The following is a 14,522-nucleotide window of genomic DNA, read 5'->3' on the forward strand; positions in this document are numbered from 1 at the left end:
ACATCAGATAACATTATAGTGGTTCCAGTGTGTCACACACAGTCATCTTCCCTGAAATACAGTGGCCAAGTAGAAATCTGCTCTAAGAACTTTAATTGCATTCAATGGAAACAGGTGTTGAAACAGATTGGCGTTTGTGCTCAGTCCTGGTTATACAAAATGAAATACCTCTCTCTGCCTGCAGTCTTCAGGAGCTCATGTGTAGGGAAAGTCCTCCAACTCTAGGCTGCAGTGTTTTGTTTGCTAGTAGCATGCAAACAGCCTTGCTAGATGAGTAAACTAAGACTTGTTTATTGCTTATTTGATTCCTTGGTTATAAGCACCCTTTGTGATTTACATATTATTAAAAAATTATGACATTTTAAGAATATTTTATTTATGGTCAGCAAACTCATTACATAGAATTAAAATACAGAATGTGAGATCAGGCGTGGTGGGTCTCATCCATAATCCCTAGCACTTGGAAAGTTGAAGACCGAGGATTTCTACAAGTTGAAGGCCACTCTGGGCCTCGTCCACAGCCTAAGATTGTCTCAAAACAAACAAAAAAAAAAGTGTGTGTGTGTATGTATGTATGTCTGTCTGTGTGTGTGTGTGATTACTTCTATACTCACATACATAGACAGATGTGACTGAAGGGAAGACTGTTACAGTTTGTGGCCAGAGCTTTGACTGCCTGGCTTCTTACTGCATGATCTCTCTGGACTTGCAGTGCTTGATCACTTTCCACATCTCCTCCCTTCCTCTGTGTGGCAAAAATTCCTCCGCTTGAGTTTCTTGTCCAGAATTATTTTATACTGTCAGGTATTGGATCCGCATGCCTGCTCTTTAGTGAGCCTTTTTTCTGGTGTCACGTCTTCAGGGGTGTCACACTCATTTCTTCAGCAACGTCTTTCTTGTGTTCCATTGACTGCACCATCCTTTTACCTTTCCAGCATTTTCTTGATGTAATGAGCTCTCAAAATCAGGATTTTGAGTTTGAAAGAACAAACATGCCTTTAATATACAAAAGTGATGTTTTCACAAAGAAATAGTTTCATTACACTTTAGTTCTTAAACTTGCCTCTGAGGATCTTTGGCTTCCAGAATGGAGGAGGATGGAGGGTTGGAGGGGATGACTGACAAGCAGTGACTACAAACAGTCCTGTTGTCTTGCCAATGGCCTGGGTGAGACAACACCTCTCCTGGTTCTCCACTGTCTGGTAAATACCTTGTAGGTCCTTTCTACACAGTTGGGTGTCAGGAGCACAGTAGAGAGCCTCGCCTGTTTCATAGTGAGTCAGCAGCCTGGCAGATCTTAGTATGCTCAGGCCAGTCCCTAGGATGGTGAGGAACTGACTTTTTGGACAGAGGAGGAGATGTGTGATAAATCAGAAATTATTATCAGCTTATCCAAACAAATAACTGGAGCCTCAGCGATACACTTGTGGGCTTGAGAGTTTCCAAAAAGACATAAAATAACCATTACGATTTTCAAATGACCTCATTATTTTATCTTAGAATGTAGCATGTGACGCGCACAGCTTCAAGCCCTACCTTTAGTAACCAGAACCAGCTAATATGTGCTGCTAATCTGCTTTCAGATCCAGAAAATAAATGCACCATGTCCTCTGTTAGCCTAAACGCTAATTTTAGGCGATGTTGGCTCTGAACAGGGTGTTGTCTGTAACCATTTAAACTGTAGTACCATTTGCCTCGTGCAAATGAATTTGGTTTTACAATGTTGATTGTATATTGCCACCTAGTGGTAGTGTGGGTGAGAACACTGGCATTTTTGGAATTCAGTACTTCAATTTCTATTTTAGTAGGATCATTGGTGAATGCAGTAATCTCACAGTACTTCCTAGAGCAGAAATGACACCAAAGTTTTCCTTTTTTAATGGTTTCTTCAGTCCCTTTGCAAAAAAGTAAATCAAGTTGGTTTTTATTCCCAAAGTCTATAGGATTGATGCCTTTGTATTAGAAGTTGATGAAGTATTCCGATCTGACCTTGAGGCACCTGTTCTGGCCACTGCAGCAGCAGATTTTGTATGTAGCAGACAGATTTGGTTATTTGGCCCCAGTGTTATTCGGATACAATTTCTTTTGGAAGGGAAAAAATAATGGTTTTCTTGGCAAATGCTTTTAAGTTCTTTTGAGATTGAGGGGCTGGCTGAGCTCCTCTGCCTGAGGCCATGTAGATTGCCCTTCCAGATCTTCCCTCTCCAGAGGGAGCATGTGTGTAGCCGGATGACAGTGGACTGACACCGCCTCCCCCACTGCTGGGCTTGTGCTGCAGTGTGTGCCAGCGCGCTCGGCTCTGTGAAGCCGCTGTTCCTAAGAGCCTTGAATTGCCTGACTGCTAGGCATGTGTCATAACAGAAGAAAGAGGCCTAAGAATCTGCATAGCAACCTTTGTAGAATGACTGGAGGGTGATGTAGAGTAAACGTGCCAGTCATTTGTGTTACTCAAAGGTCTGCATGGATATATACTGAAAGACCCCGGGAATCAAGATTGTTGGATCCCAAGACATGTAAGACACCTTAGGCAGCCATCTAGAAATAGCTCACCCCCTAGAAATGAAAACAAACAAGCATACATACATACGTACATACATACATACGTATATACATACATACATGTATATACCATGCAGCCTAGCCAACACCAGTATTTGTAGTAGTAACCTTATTCAGTAGTCCAAAAATGCTGTCAATTTTTCTTTTAGTTTGTTACTACCAGGATTGACCTTGACATACACACCCACCACGCACACACACACACACACACCCACACACACACACACACACTGCCATTTGTATTTTCTTTTAAGTACAAGTAAAATTGGAGGCTGAGGATGTAACTCAGAATGATGCCCAAGACACTGGGTGTGTCCCTAGCACTGCAGCAATAAGGTGGTGGGGGTTTGGGGGTGGTGAGAAGTCTAAAACAGCATAGCCGCTGTTCTACCACTCAGACAACCCTGTTAGCATTGATCAAAGCTTTGACAGTATTGCAGTATATTACAAGGAAACAGAAACTTCTGGCCATGGTAACCCTGTCACTTTATTTCCTATAATTGTGAAAAGGAATAAAGAGAAAATATGAGCTAGCATTTATATGTTTTGCTAATTTGAGGTACATCAATTTCTTGCAATATGCCATTCTTCCGAAGACCCATATTTTTTTTGTATCAAAGAACAAATGCTCACTTAAAAAAAAATGTACCAGAAATGAAGAGATGGGTCAGTGGTTAAGAGAAGAGCGAGCTCTTGTTGCTCTTGCATAGGACCTGGGTTCAGTTCCCAGAGGTCACATGGTGACTCACGCTCTCCATGATTCCAGCTCGAGGGGACCCATACCTTCTCTGACCACTGTAGGTACCAGGCGCAGGTGTGGTGCACATGCATAATTCAAGTGAAACACTTAGAAAATGAGTAAATCTTGTTTTTGCTTAATTTTTAAAAACACAAATCCTTTATGCCTTCCCTGAGCCTTTCTCCCATACCTGTCGGCTGTTTCAGTCACAAACTCATGTCATTCTGACTACAGGACAAGCCTTCTCATTGTAGCAGCATGTGCCTCTCTCTCCCCGTCATGATAGAAGTGGTAGAGAAGGGAGGTGAGGGAGACATTTGCTTCCTCACAGACAATCATCCTGCACAGCTATCATCCCTTACTGTATGTCCTGATGTGCATCTGGCCTTGTAGGAGCAGTTATCAGGGATCCATGTGCGTTTCTTGTGGTCTTGATCTGGGTATATTATTAGTCTCCAGAGGCCGTGGCTGTATACCACCTCAGCTGCACCCTGACTCCTAACTGTGTGAAAATAAAAGCCTAGGCAAGGGCCTCATTCTACTGAATGGGCAAATCTTTATTAGGAAGAGGAGCACATGGTAGCTTCATGACCTGCTTTTGTAGCTCAGAGAAAGCCACAGTGTCCTAGACTAAGTAGTAGACAAGAAAGGCTGTACACAGCCTACACCTTGTCAGCTCATTCCACCAAGAAAGCCATTTTCTCACACTCTTACTGCTTTTGTTAACCAGTCTATGGATTTCGATAGAAAGGGTTGCGTCCCTATGACTGTTGATCCCTGGTTACAATATTTCATATGCAACCATTCGCTCCTTGTGACTCATAATACTACAAACTTGTTCAAACATTTGAGTGTAAAATCAAGTTAGGCACACACACTAAGCTCACAGTCCAGCACAACCACAGATAAGAGAGTCATTTTTAGAGATGAGACTAGAGGAGCAAAGATGAAATGTGCTTAGTATATCATAAAATACCGGATATTATTTGATTTTCCAGAAAATCCCTGCTGTTTCACAGTAATACCACTTTGTCGAGTTTTGACAAAAATTTAAACGTTTTAATAACACTTTATTAAATGTGTGTGATAACATTGAAATTCATAGACTAATTTAGAGAAAATTGAGTTATAGTTTCAAAACTCCATGTGATTAAAAAGTTTAAACCAGCCAGACAGTGGTGGTTCATATCTTTAGTCCTAGCACTGGGGAGGCAGAGGCAGGCAGATCTCTGTGGGGCCTACCTGGTCTACAGAACAAGTTCCAGGACAGCCAGGGCTATACAAAGAACCCCTGTATCAAAACTTAAAAATTAAAAAAACAAAAACAAAAACTAAAAACCCCACAACTCATATAAAGGTTCATTCTCAGAGTTGAAACTGTCTGTAATCTGTGGAGCCTTCCAAGCGTACCTTCTGTGGGGTCTTCCCCTACTTCCTGGTTGCCTGGAGTATGGTTGACCAGCTGTACATGTTTCCTCACTGAGCCTGGTTCTGGGCTAAGTACGCAGAAGTTAGAGGTAAGTAGGGCTTAACCCTCTCCCGGAACCACAGTGCCTCTAGTCTTCCTCGGAGTTTCAACTCCTATGGGTTCCCGATGCTGTTGCTTCACCTTGGTACTTAAGATGCCTATTTTCTGGGCTATAAGACAACCAGACAACCAGAGAGAGAAACAAGGCCTTACCCATTCTAATCCTTTATTGATGACCCTCCCTTCCTGTTCAGACAAAACTCCTCTGGGCTCACTCTCGCCCACTGCTACCCACTTCTGTGTGTTTGGCTGTACTGAGTTCAGGCCAAGGCAATACTGAAAGGGGAAATACACCCCCGATCTATTATCCCAGATTCTGCCCCAGGTATCTGCTGCTATTTTCTTTTAAAGTCTTTAAGCTGCCATGTGTATTTTGTCTAGGTTTTTGGAGTTATGTTTAATGAGAGAAGGAAGGATAGAGTCTACTTGCCGCTCCTTAACTGGGAACAGAACCCATTAAAACTTTGAGAAGCTGCACTGAGTCTGTCAATAAGAACCAAATAAATTATATTACAACTTTTTTTTTTTTTTGGTTTTTCGAGACAGCGTTTCTCTGTGGCTTTGGAGCCTGTCCTGGAACTAGCTCTGTAGACCAGGCTGGTCTCGAACTCACAGAGATCTGCCTGCCTCTGCCTCCCGAGTGCTGGGATTAAAGGCGTGCGCCACCATCGCCCAGCTATATTACAACTTTTAAGGAATGAAACTACTCTGTGTGTGCTCAACAGGGAAGGACTACAAAGGGTGTGGCAGAACATTGCTGGGTTACATTTATGTTGATACATACATGTCTTTGTGCTTGTATGAACACAAATCTAGAGATACATACATTCTCATATCTATACAGCTTGGTGGTCAAGGTTGTTTCTAAGAATAAGAGCTAAAGGGCTCTGTGCCGTTTGCCTCATGCAGTCTCCTTGTGGCAGATCAGGCTGCAGTGGAGATGAGTGGGACACGGCAAGTGTTTGATTAAAGCCAGTGGCACTCTTAAATGTCAGTTAGTCTAGGCTAAATGCTGGGATGGCAGCCGCCCCTAGCTCCTCCGGTCCCCACTGCTTAAGTACAAGTCTGCGTACATGAGAAGCTAGGCAAATTCAGATAGCCTCAGGCTACTTGTGCTTTCTCATTATGTTTTACCACTTCCATTGTGAACTTAATATAGGGCTAAACTGATTTTAGATATGTATGTTTATGTATCGGTGTACATACTTTTTAGTGGACCAGTTTACATGCTAATGTCTGATCCCTGTCAGATGATCACAGCCACGTGTTTCTGTTCCTAGGCTCATGCACCTAAATAAGATTGATCCCCATGCACCAAACGAAATGCTCTATGGCCGCATAGGCTACATCTTCGCTCTGCTTTTTGTCAATAAGAACTTTGGAGAGGAGAAGATCCCTCAGAGCCATATTCAGCAGGTAATACAGCTTCGTGGGCTTTAGGGGGTGATTTTAGGCATCTTCTTACACACTCTGTCTCTCCAGTTAGCACAGCCCATGTAGAAAGACCATGTGTCTTGACCTCTGTAGGTCAGGCACACAGAGCCAACAGCTACAGTCAGTATGTGGGAAGCTCTGTCAGGAGCAGTAGGAGTCAGAAGGCTGTCCTGCTCCATTTGATACTTCAGAGGCCTTTTCTGGGGGAGATAGAGGGCAGATCTCATCTCTCAGATGCAAGGATCTCCTTTGGTATCTAGAGGAGTTTGTGCTTTTTTTTTTTTTTTTTTGAAAAACATGTAGGTTTTTTAAAATGATAGTAAAAAGAGTTGAGGGTCCTCCTGAACCATCTTATAGGCAGAATATGTATTCACACTTCTCAGAAGGGAGCTGTATCCTTTCTGGTGGAAGACGCTGTCTTATTCCCTACCAGTAATTCGGTACTTCTTAACAAAAAGTTTCTTGCCTCTGCCAAGCACACTTTTTGTCTAATTGTCTTGTTATTTTGTTTGGCGTTCTCCCTGCAGATTTGTGAAACAATCTTAAGTTCTGGAGAAAACCTAGCTAGAAAGAGAAACTTCACAGCAAAGTCTCCACTGATGTATGAGTGGTACCAGGAATATTACGTGGGAGCTGCTCATGGCCTGGCAGGAATCTATTACTACCTAATGCAGGTAAGAGATGCCTAAGGAGAGACGATCCTAGTACTGTAACCCCCACGTGCACTGTGTTGGGTAGGGAGCAGGTCCTAGTACATCTACGCCTCTGCCAGTCACTGTCACACCCCTCACAGTCACCTGACCTCAGCAAAGGTGCTGTAGCCAGGGTGCACCTTCAGTTATGAAAGCATGAAGACACCATCCTGGGGGGAGGTACCAGGTTCCCAGATGAACTCACCGAGGGCCCCTGGAGCAGTATCTCAGCCTCTAATTCCATATGAGTGCTCTTTGCTCTGCTCTCAGAAAATGCCTTGAATTACAAGTATCATTCCCTATTATTATAAAGGACAACCTAATGAAAGAAGTTCTAGGAGTAACCAAATGAGCACACACTGCCTAAGGTTCATCAAGGGGGTAAAGCCAAGAAGACTTTCTGGTAGATTTTGTCTGATTTGCCTGAAAAAAGCAGAATGTGCTGTGCCCAATAGTTCTTACGTTCTGACAGTCTTGGGAGACATCAACCAAACTTAGAAAGACTGAAGAAAAATAGAACTTAAGAGGTCAGAAAAATAGCTCAGAGGGTGCCATTTTAAGGGAACAATTGGCATTTACAAATGAGAATTTGTGGCAGAAGAAAATGGATTCTTGATGGCAGCAGAGGTCTGTGGCTCCCCTTGACAAAGTGCAACATCACATAGGGGAGGTGCTGCACTCGTGCATGTAGCATGTGGGTGTGCACTCGTGCATGCAGCATGTGGGCGTGCACTCGTGCATGCAGCATGCATGTGTGGGCGTGCACGGTGCTGTCTGACTGGAAGAGTACAACCTGTGCTCAGCGCACAATTGCTTTTAAACACAGTCACAGTTTGGGAGCGGCGACCAGAGGAGAACCTGGACTTATTTATTTATTTATTTATTTATTTATTTATTTATTTATTCTGTTTTCCATTAGAAGTTGTATAGTTAGCACCTTTTCTGGACTGCTCCCTCAGTGACTCTTATTTCTAGAACTACACGTAGATTAATCTCTTAAGAAGCTTTGTGAAAGGCAGGCCGTGTCTCCTGACATTCAGGCTGAGTTTTAAAGTCATACATGCCAGTCAATGAGTGGCCTTGTTGACCTGTCATTAAATCTGATAGTCAAGAGATATCTGCCCTGCCTCTTTTTATTAGCTCTAATAAGAAATCTGAAAACTACAGTATTGATTTTTCAATTTCCAGGTTGTTATCTTTTCGAAAAGATGAAGTTTTTAGTAATGAAAATCCATTTGTGAATGTGCTAGATAACAATGTAAAATTGGACAGTATTACTTCTAGGCCATGTTGGATAATTCCTGGAGAGTGATTTACTCTGCTTTTAATACTTTCTGTTGAATACTCTTCTTTATGTCCAGTACTATTCTTAGATATCTTGAAGAACACAGAGCCCTGAGAACACACTGCATCATGTATTCTAGTACCGTATCCAGAGAGGAGCATCCAGTGCTGTGTGGCCCTCACCCTACACACCTACCCCTTGCCTGGAGTGCAGTACTTTGAATGTCTCTTTTAAAGAGTGAGCAAGGCATTGAATCAAGAACAGGATCAAAAGGAGAAATAACAATATCCCAAATGATGTCTGTGTGCCCTGCATCACACTGCCATATAAGCCTATATATCATCATAGTAGAATGAGCCATATACAAGTCATTTCCAATTTGGTGTTGAGCCAAACTGCAGTTCTGCATCGGGTCTCAGCCCCATGCCCTTCCCTGTTGTAGGCAGCACCCACCACCTCTCTGTCAGAAAGAGGGAGCCAAAGTTGGTGGTCAGTGCTTCTCTGCCCTTGACAAACATCTGTTTCACTTCTGTTTGCAAGCACTGGCTTAGGAAAAGTACTTGTGCCTATGTCCATAACAGCAGACACTGGAAATGGTGTGTACAGAAGGCTTTAAGACTTAATTAGCAGCCCAATTGTGATTTGTTCCATTACTTTAAAATTATAAAACAAAAAATGAAAACAATATCCAGCAACTGCAAAATAGTGGAAGAGATATAGAGCCTTTTAATGACTTAAAATTTCCTATTAGTCATGTTTTGTTTTGTTTTGTTTTTTTCTAGTTTAAAACTCATTTTGAGGTCTGGGAATGTATTTTTCTTCAGCAGAACTAATAATTCTGTTTCTCATGTTTAGCCCAGCCTTCATGTGAGCCAAGCCAAGTTACATAGTTTGGTGAAGCCCAGTGTAGACTTTGTCTGTCAGCTGAAGTTCCCTTCTGGCAATTACCCTCCATGTTTGGATGATACCAGAGACCTGCTTGTCCACTGGTGCCACGGTGCTCCTGGGGTCATCTATATGCTCATCCAGGCCTACAAGGTACCTCATGCCTTCTTATTTAACAGGAACTGAAGATACATACCAGACTGTTTTGTAAGTTAACACAATCCTCATAACCGTTAAAGGATTATGAATCAGCTGCTAAGTCTAAGGTTATTGTGCTGAACGAGTTGGCATCCATTCTCAGTGTCCGTCCCACCACAGTGGGCACCATCTCCTAACACTTCACTACCACAGTAACCAAGGTGACAACAGAAGTAGCAGAGCCTGGATCACTACCCCAGACGCGTTGCCATAAACAGAATATTCTTACACTTTGCTGCAAGAATGTGAAATGCTCCAACTGCTGAGCAGATAGATTGTTGACCCTTCAGAGATCAAGTTCTGAACATGTAACCTAGGCATTCCTCTTCCAGGCTTATGCCAAAAGAAAAAATTTCAAAATAATTAAAAGAGAAACATGCAGCTGCTGTTCCTAACAGCTCCTTGAGGGCCAGAACGTGAAAATATCAAAACATCCGTCATCCATCAGGAGACGAATGTACAGATAAAGTCCAGCGTGTGCATTGGGGGAACAGTGTCCGCTGAAAGGACAGTGGAATATACACTATAATACTCTCAACAAACAAAATAGACACTCAGAGATGCAATGGAAAGAGGAAATTAGACTTCTATGGAGTGATGAGCAGTAGGAAAATTTATAGAGACAGGAAGTAGAAGGTATCAGGGTCAGGAAGTATCGAGCAGGGACAGAGGGCCTATTGCTTGAAGTCTAGTGATAAAGGTAGAAGTGTTGTGTGCACAACTTCATGACTGTAATTAATGTCACTGAATTGTGTGCATAAAATGCAATCCTGGTGCTGGGAGGTTGGAGACAGAAAAAGATTCCTAGGACTTCCGGACCAGCTAGTATTGCCCAGTCCTTGACCTCCAGGGTGAGTAAGAGACCCTATCTCAAACATTAAGGTGGGGAGCAATTAGAGAAAACACCTGACGTTGACCTTTGGCCTTCATCGGTTCCCACATATACACACATATAACACACACACACACACACACATACACACACACATGCACTCATATAACACACACACATACACACACACATGCACACATATAACACACACACATGCACTCATATAACACATACACACATGCACTCATATAACACACACATACACACACATGCACTCATATAACACACACACACACATATAACACACACACACATACACACACACATGCACTCATATAACACACACACATGCACTCATATAACACACATGCACAGGCACTCATATAACACACACAGGCACGCATATAACACACACACACACACAGGCACTCATATAACACACACACACACATGCACTCATATCACACACACACACACACACACTCCTTAATGGTGGAGGGTGTCACAGTCCCTCAGCAGCTGCCGTGCGTTCTTTGGAGAGGGACTGGTGATAAGAACAAGTGCCCAGTTGAGTACAGCTGCTGCGTCAGTCACACACACAAGATCAGACCCAGGTATGTTTAAAAGCAAGCTAGTTGTGTTAGTTTGCTCTTTTGTCTTTGTGATAAAACACTGACTACAAGGAACTTGGAGCAGGGAAAGATTTGTGTGGCTTATAGGTTAGTCCACCATAAGAGAAACCAAGGTAGAAACCTGGAGGCAGAAATAGTGTTTACTATTTCCCCTCCCCTAGCTTGCTCAGCCTGCTCTCTACACAAGCCAAGACTACCTGCCAGGATGGTACCACCCACAGTGGGCTGGGCCATCCACACCAGTCAGCAGTCAAGGAAGCACCCTACAGACATGCCCACGGGCCATCTGATGGGACAGTTCCTCTTCCCAGGTGTGCCTAGGCTGGTGTCAAGTGGCAGAAACCTCACTGTGAATCCAGTCAACGTTAAGAATTTGTCTCTGGCGGTTCCACACCTTCTGTCACTGCATTCCTCTTTTCTTGTCGCCTCCTTCTTTGGTTTCCCGCCTTGCTGTTCCTTCAGAAAGGGCTACCTGTTATGTTCAGCGAGTCCGGTTTTATCCCAGGCTTTTTCAGACCCAGGCCAGCTGGCCTTGGTGAGCTCCCGAAAGAACATCCCCATTGTCTCAGAATGTGGCTGCACCCCTCGCGGTCCTGAGTTCCTTGCTCATGCTCCCCCTCCTTCTGCTCCTGATTTGGACCTTGAGATTGCAGTCCGGTGCTCCAATGTGGAACTCTGTCTCTGTCTCCTTTCATCGCCTGATGAAGCTTAATATTCAGGAGGATGCCTATATGTTTTTCTTTGGGTTCTCCTTATTTAGCTTCTCTAGGATCACGAATTATAGGCTCAATGTCCTTTATTTATGGCTAGAAACCAAATATGAGTGAGAACATCCCATGTTCCTCTTTTTGGGTCTGGCTTACCTCACTCAGGATAGTGTTTTCTATTTTTGTCCATTTGTATGCAAAATTCAAGAAGTCATTGTTCAAGAACAATGGCAATGGGTTTTTGATCCTACTGCATGTACTGGCTTTGTGGGAGCCTAGGCAGTTTGTATGCTCACCTTACTAGACCTGGATGGAGGTGGGTGGTCCTTGGACTTCCCACAGGGCAGGGAACCCTGATGGCTCTTTGGGCTGACAAGGGAGGGGGAGGGAAATGGGAGGCGGTGGCGGGGAGGAGGCAGAAATCTTTAATAAATAATTAATTTAAAAAAAAAAGAAACCAGAACCTACCTCCCAATCATCCAAAAAAAAGAAAGAAAGAAAGGGCTACCTGGAGGGTTTTCCTTTATGCTCCAGATGATGAGACTGATGTGTGTCCCTTGACTCTGCAGGTGTTCAAAGAGGAGCAGTACCTCTGTGATGCCTACCGGTGTGCTGATGTGGTCTGGCAGTACGGACTGCTAAAGAAGGGCTATGGGCTGTGCCATGGCGCTGCAGGGAATGCATATGCCTTCCTGGCTCTCTTCAACCTCACACAAGATGTGAAGTTCCTGTACAGGGCCTGTAAGGTAAGGGTTGGGACTGAGTCAGTTCCTTTATATTATGTCCATGAGCTTAGAGGTAACACGCATGTTCTTTAAGAAAGGCCTTCAGGAAGGATTTGGCTATGTTCACATTCCTGTAAAGGGCAGATTCTGCTGGGACATCTGTGGGGGGAAAGATGAGGAGGCATTTTGCTCATTGTTCATCGACAGCAGTGGCTCTTCCTGCCGCTGAATTCCTCCCAAGCTATGCACCTGCCTTCAAATCACCGGTTTCTCAAAATCAACCCCTCATCTTTGACTTGGTAGTTTTGGAATTTGTCAAAGTAACCCAGAATTTTCACGAGTTTCCAAGATTTCTGAGGATATCACTGCAGTTATTGAACTTCATCTCATTTTCAGTTTGCTGAGTGGTGCTTAGATTATGGAGAACACGGATGCAGGACACCGGATACCCCCTTCTCCCTCTTTGAAGGTATTTTTCACACATACCTTACCTCCTTATATCATCAACTACTACTCTACTCGGTGATAATGTGTTTGAATTCCAGTTGAGGCAACAAACTGGTCTTTACAGTTTATTGTTAAACATATACTTTCTTATTTCCTGATATGTCAGATCAGTTAGCAAGACTGGGATGTAGCTCACCTGTTAGAGCGTTTGCTTAGTTTCCGTGAAGCCTGAATTCCTCCTCCACACTGCATAGATGGGGCATGTTGGCACACACCTATAATCTCAGCTACAATCCCCGCACTCGGGATGGAACAGTAGAGGCAGGAGGATCAGCAATTCAAGGTCATCATCTGCCATTTAGCCATTTTGAAACCCTGTGTCAAAAATTATTAATTAATTAGCAGGCATGCCACCTCAGACTTTAATATTCATAGCTGTAATGTTGACCACCATTTATGAGGCCAGGAGGCCTATGCTAAGTCATGGATGCGGAGCCTCAGAGAGGGCAGTGGCCACAGTGCTGTGGTGAAGGAACTCCTGCATGGCCAAATGGCTTGAACTTGTCTGCCTCCATTCTGTCTGCTCTAAGAACCCCTCTAGGGGTCTCTGATGGAGACATGCACTGCATGCCTTAGCACAATGTTGATACTAAAACAGAAAAAAATAAAGTCACTTTATAAAATGAAGCCATTTGGTGTAATAACTTGTGCCTTTTTCTCTTCCTCTAGGGATGGCTGGAACAATCTATTTCTTGGCTGACCTACTAGTCCCCACCAAGGCCAAGTTCCCTGCATTTGAACTCTGAACGGAAAGTGTGTCCCCCGCAGCATGACCCCTGTGTGTCTTCCAGCCTGGGCTAAGTGTTTCTGTTGCTTCTGAAGAGCAGAATGAAACTGTGTACTTGATGTAGTTGGGTTTTTATTTCCATAATTTGTCTTCAGCATTTCAGCGCCTTCCTTTTTTTATTTACTTTTATTTAAAAGTATAAGTGAAGCCGGGCGGTGGTGGCACACACCTTTAATCCTAGCACTCAGGAGGCAGAGGCAGGCAGATCTCTTCAAGACCAGCCTGGTCTACAGAGCGAATTCCAAGACAGGCTCCAAAGCTACACAGAAAAACCCTGTCTTGAAAAACCAAAAAAAAAAAAAAAAAAAAAGTAAATTAAAAGCCATGTTAATTTTCTTCCAAAAGGAAGGATGATTGACAGGTATAGTATTTTATTGTGATATACATGTATTGGAGGAAACCTTACTCTTATTTAATTTTATGAATGTAACTATGTACCAGCACTCTGTTGGCGTACAAAAGAGTTCTACAAGAGCCATGAATGGCGTATAACAAAGGAAGGGTAGCGATCCACAGTCCTCTGTGTGTGTTGGAAACTACAACTGAATCCAGCAGAATGCACGCTTTTTGTTTACATTTATAGTACATGAGACCACGCCCAAAGTATGCCCGTAAAGGAGTTCCCACAGCACCGTTCCTTAAAATGTTTTCTAAAAACTCAGTAAACCATGCCTGCTAGCATGCTATCCCATCCACTGGGGAGACTGCGGCAGGAGGATTACAAGTAACGGCCAACCTGAGTGGCTTAGTGGGCCCATGTTTCAAAGCAGAGAGAAGAGAGAGGTCTAGTGTATAGCTGAGTGGTAGACACTTTCTTAGCGCACAAGAAGCGCTAGGTTCTGTCCCAGCACACAGGCGCACACACACACACGTGCTCTCACACACGTGCTCACACACGTGCTCACACACACATGCTCACACACACATGCTCACACACACGTGCTCTCACACACACGTGCTCTCACACACACGTGCTCTCACAGACGTGCTCACACACACGTGCTCACACACA

At 43.6% G+C, this 14,522-nt stretch overlaps 1 protein-coding gene across 5 annotated transcripts in view; it reads left to right on the forward strand.

The window, feature by feature from the left end:
- The window catches only part of Lancl1 (LanC like 1), a 35,701-nt gene extending 22,225 nt beyond the window's left edge, over positions 1-13,476 (forward strand). For all 5 annotated transcript variants that reach the window (XM_005361431.3, XM_005361430.3, XM_005361432.2 and 2 more), the window contains 6 exons: positions 6,107-6,242; positions 6,788-6,934; positions 9,093-9,275; positions 12,061-12,237; positions 12,613-12,685; positions 13,393-13,476. In XM_005361431.3, the coding sequence (XP_005361488.1) occupies positions 6,107-6,242; positions 6,788-6,934; positions 9,093-9,275; positions 12,061-12,237; positions 12,613-12,685; positions 13,393-13,469 (793 nt within the window). In that variant the 3' untranslated portion in view covers positions 13,470-13,476. The remainder of the gene's footprint in view (positions 1-6,106; positions 6,243-6,787; positions 6,935-9,092; positions 9,276-12,060; positions 12,238-12,612; positions 12,686-13,392) is intronic.
- Positions 13,477-14,522: the final 1,046 nt, after the last annotated feature.

The sequence above is a fragment of the Microtus ochrogaster genome, linkage group LG4 (assembly GCF_000317375.1).
Source record: "Microtus ochrogaster isolate Prairie Vole_2 linkage group LG4, MicOch1.0, whole genome shotgun sequence".
Lineage (NCBI taxonomy): Eukaryota > Metazoa > Chordata > Mammalia > Rodentia > Cricetidae > Microtus > Microtus ochrogaster.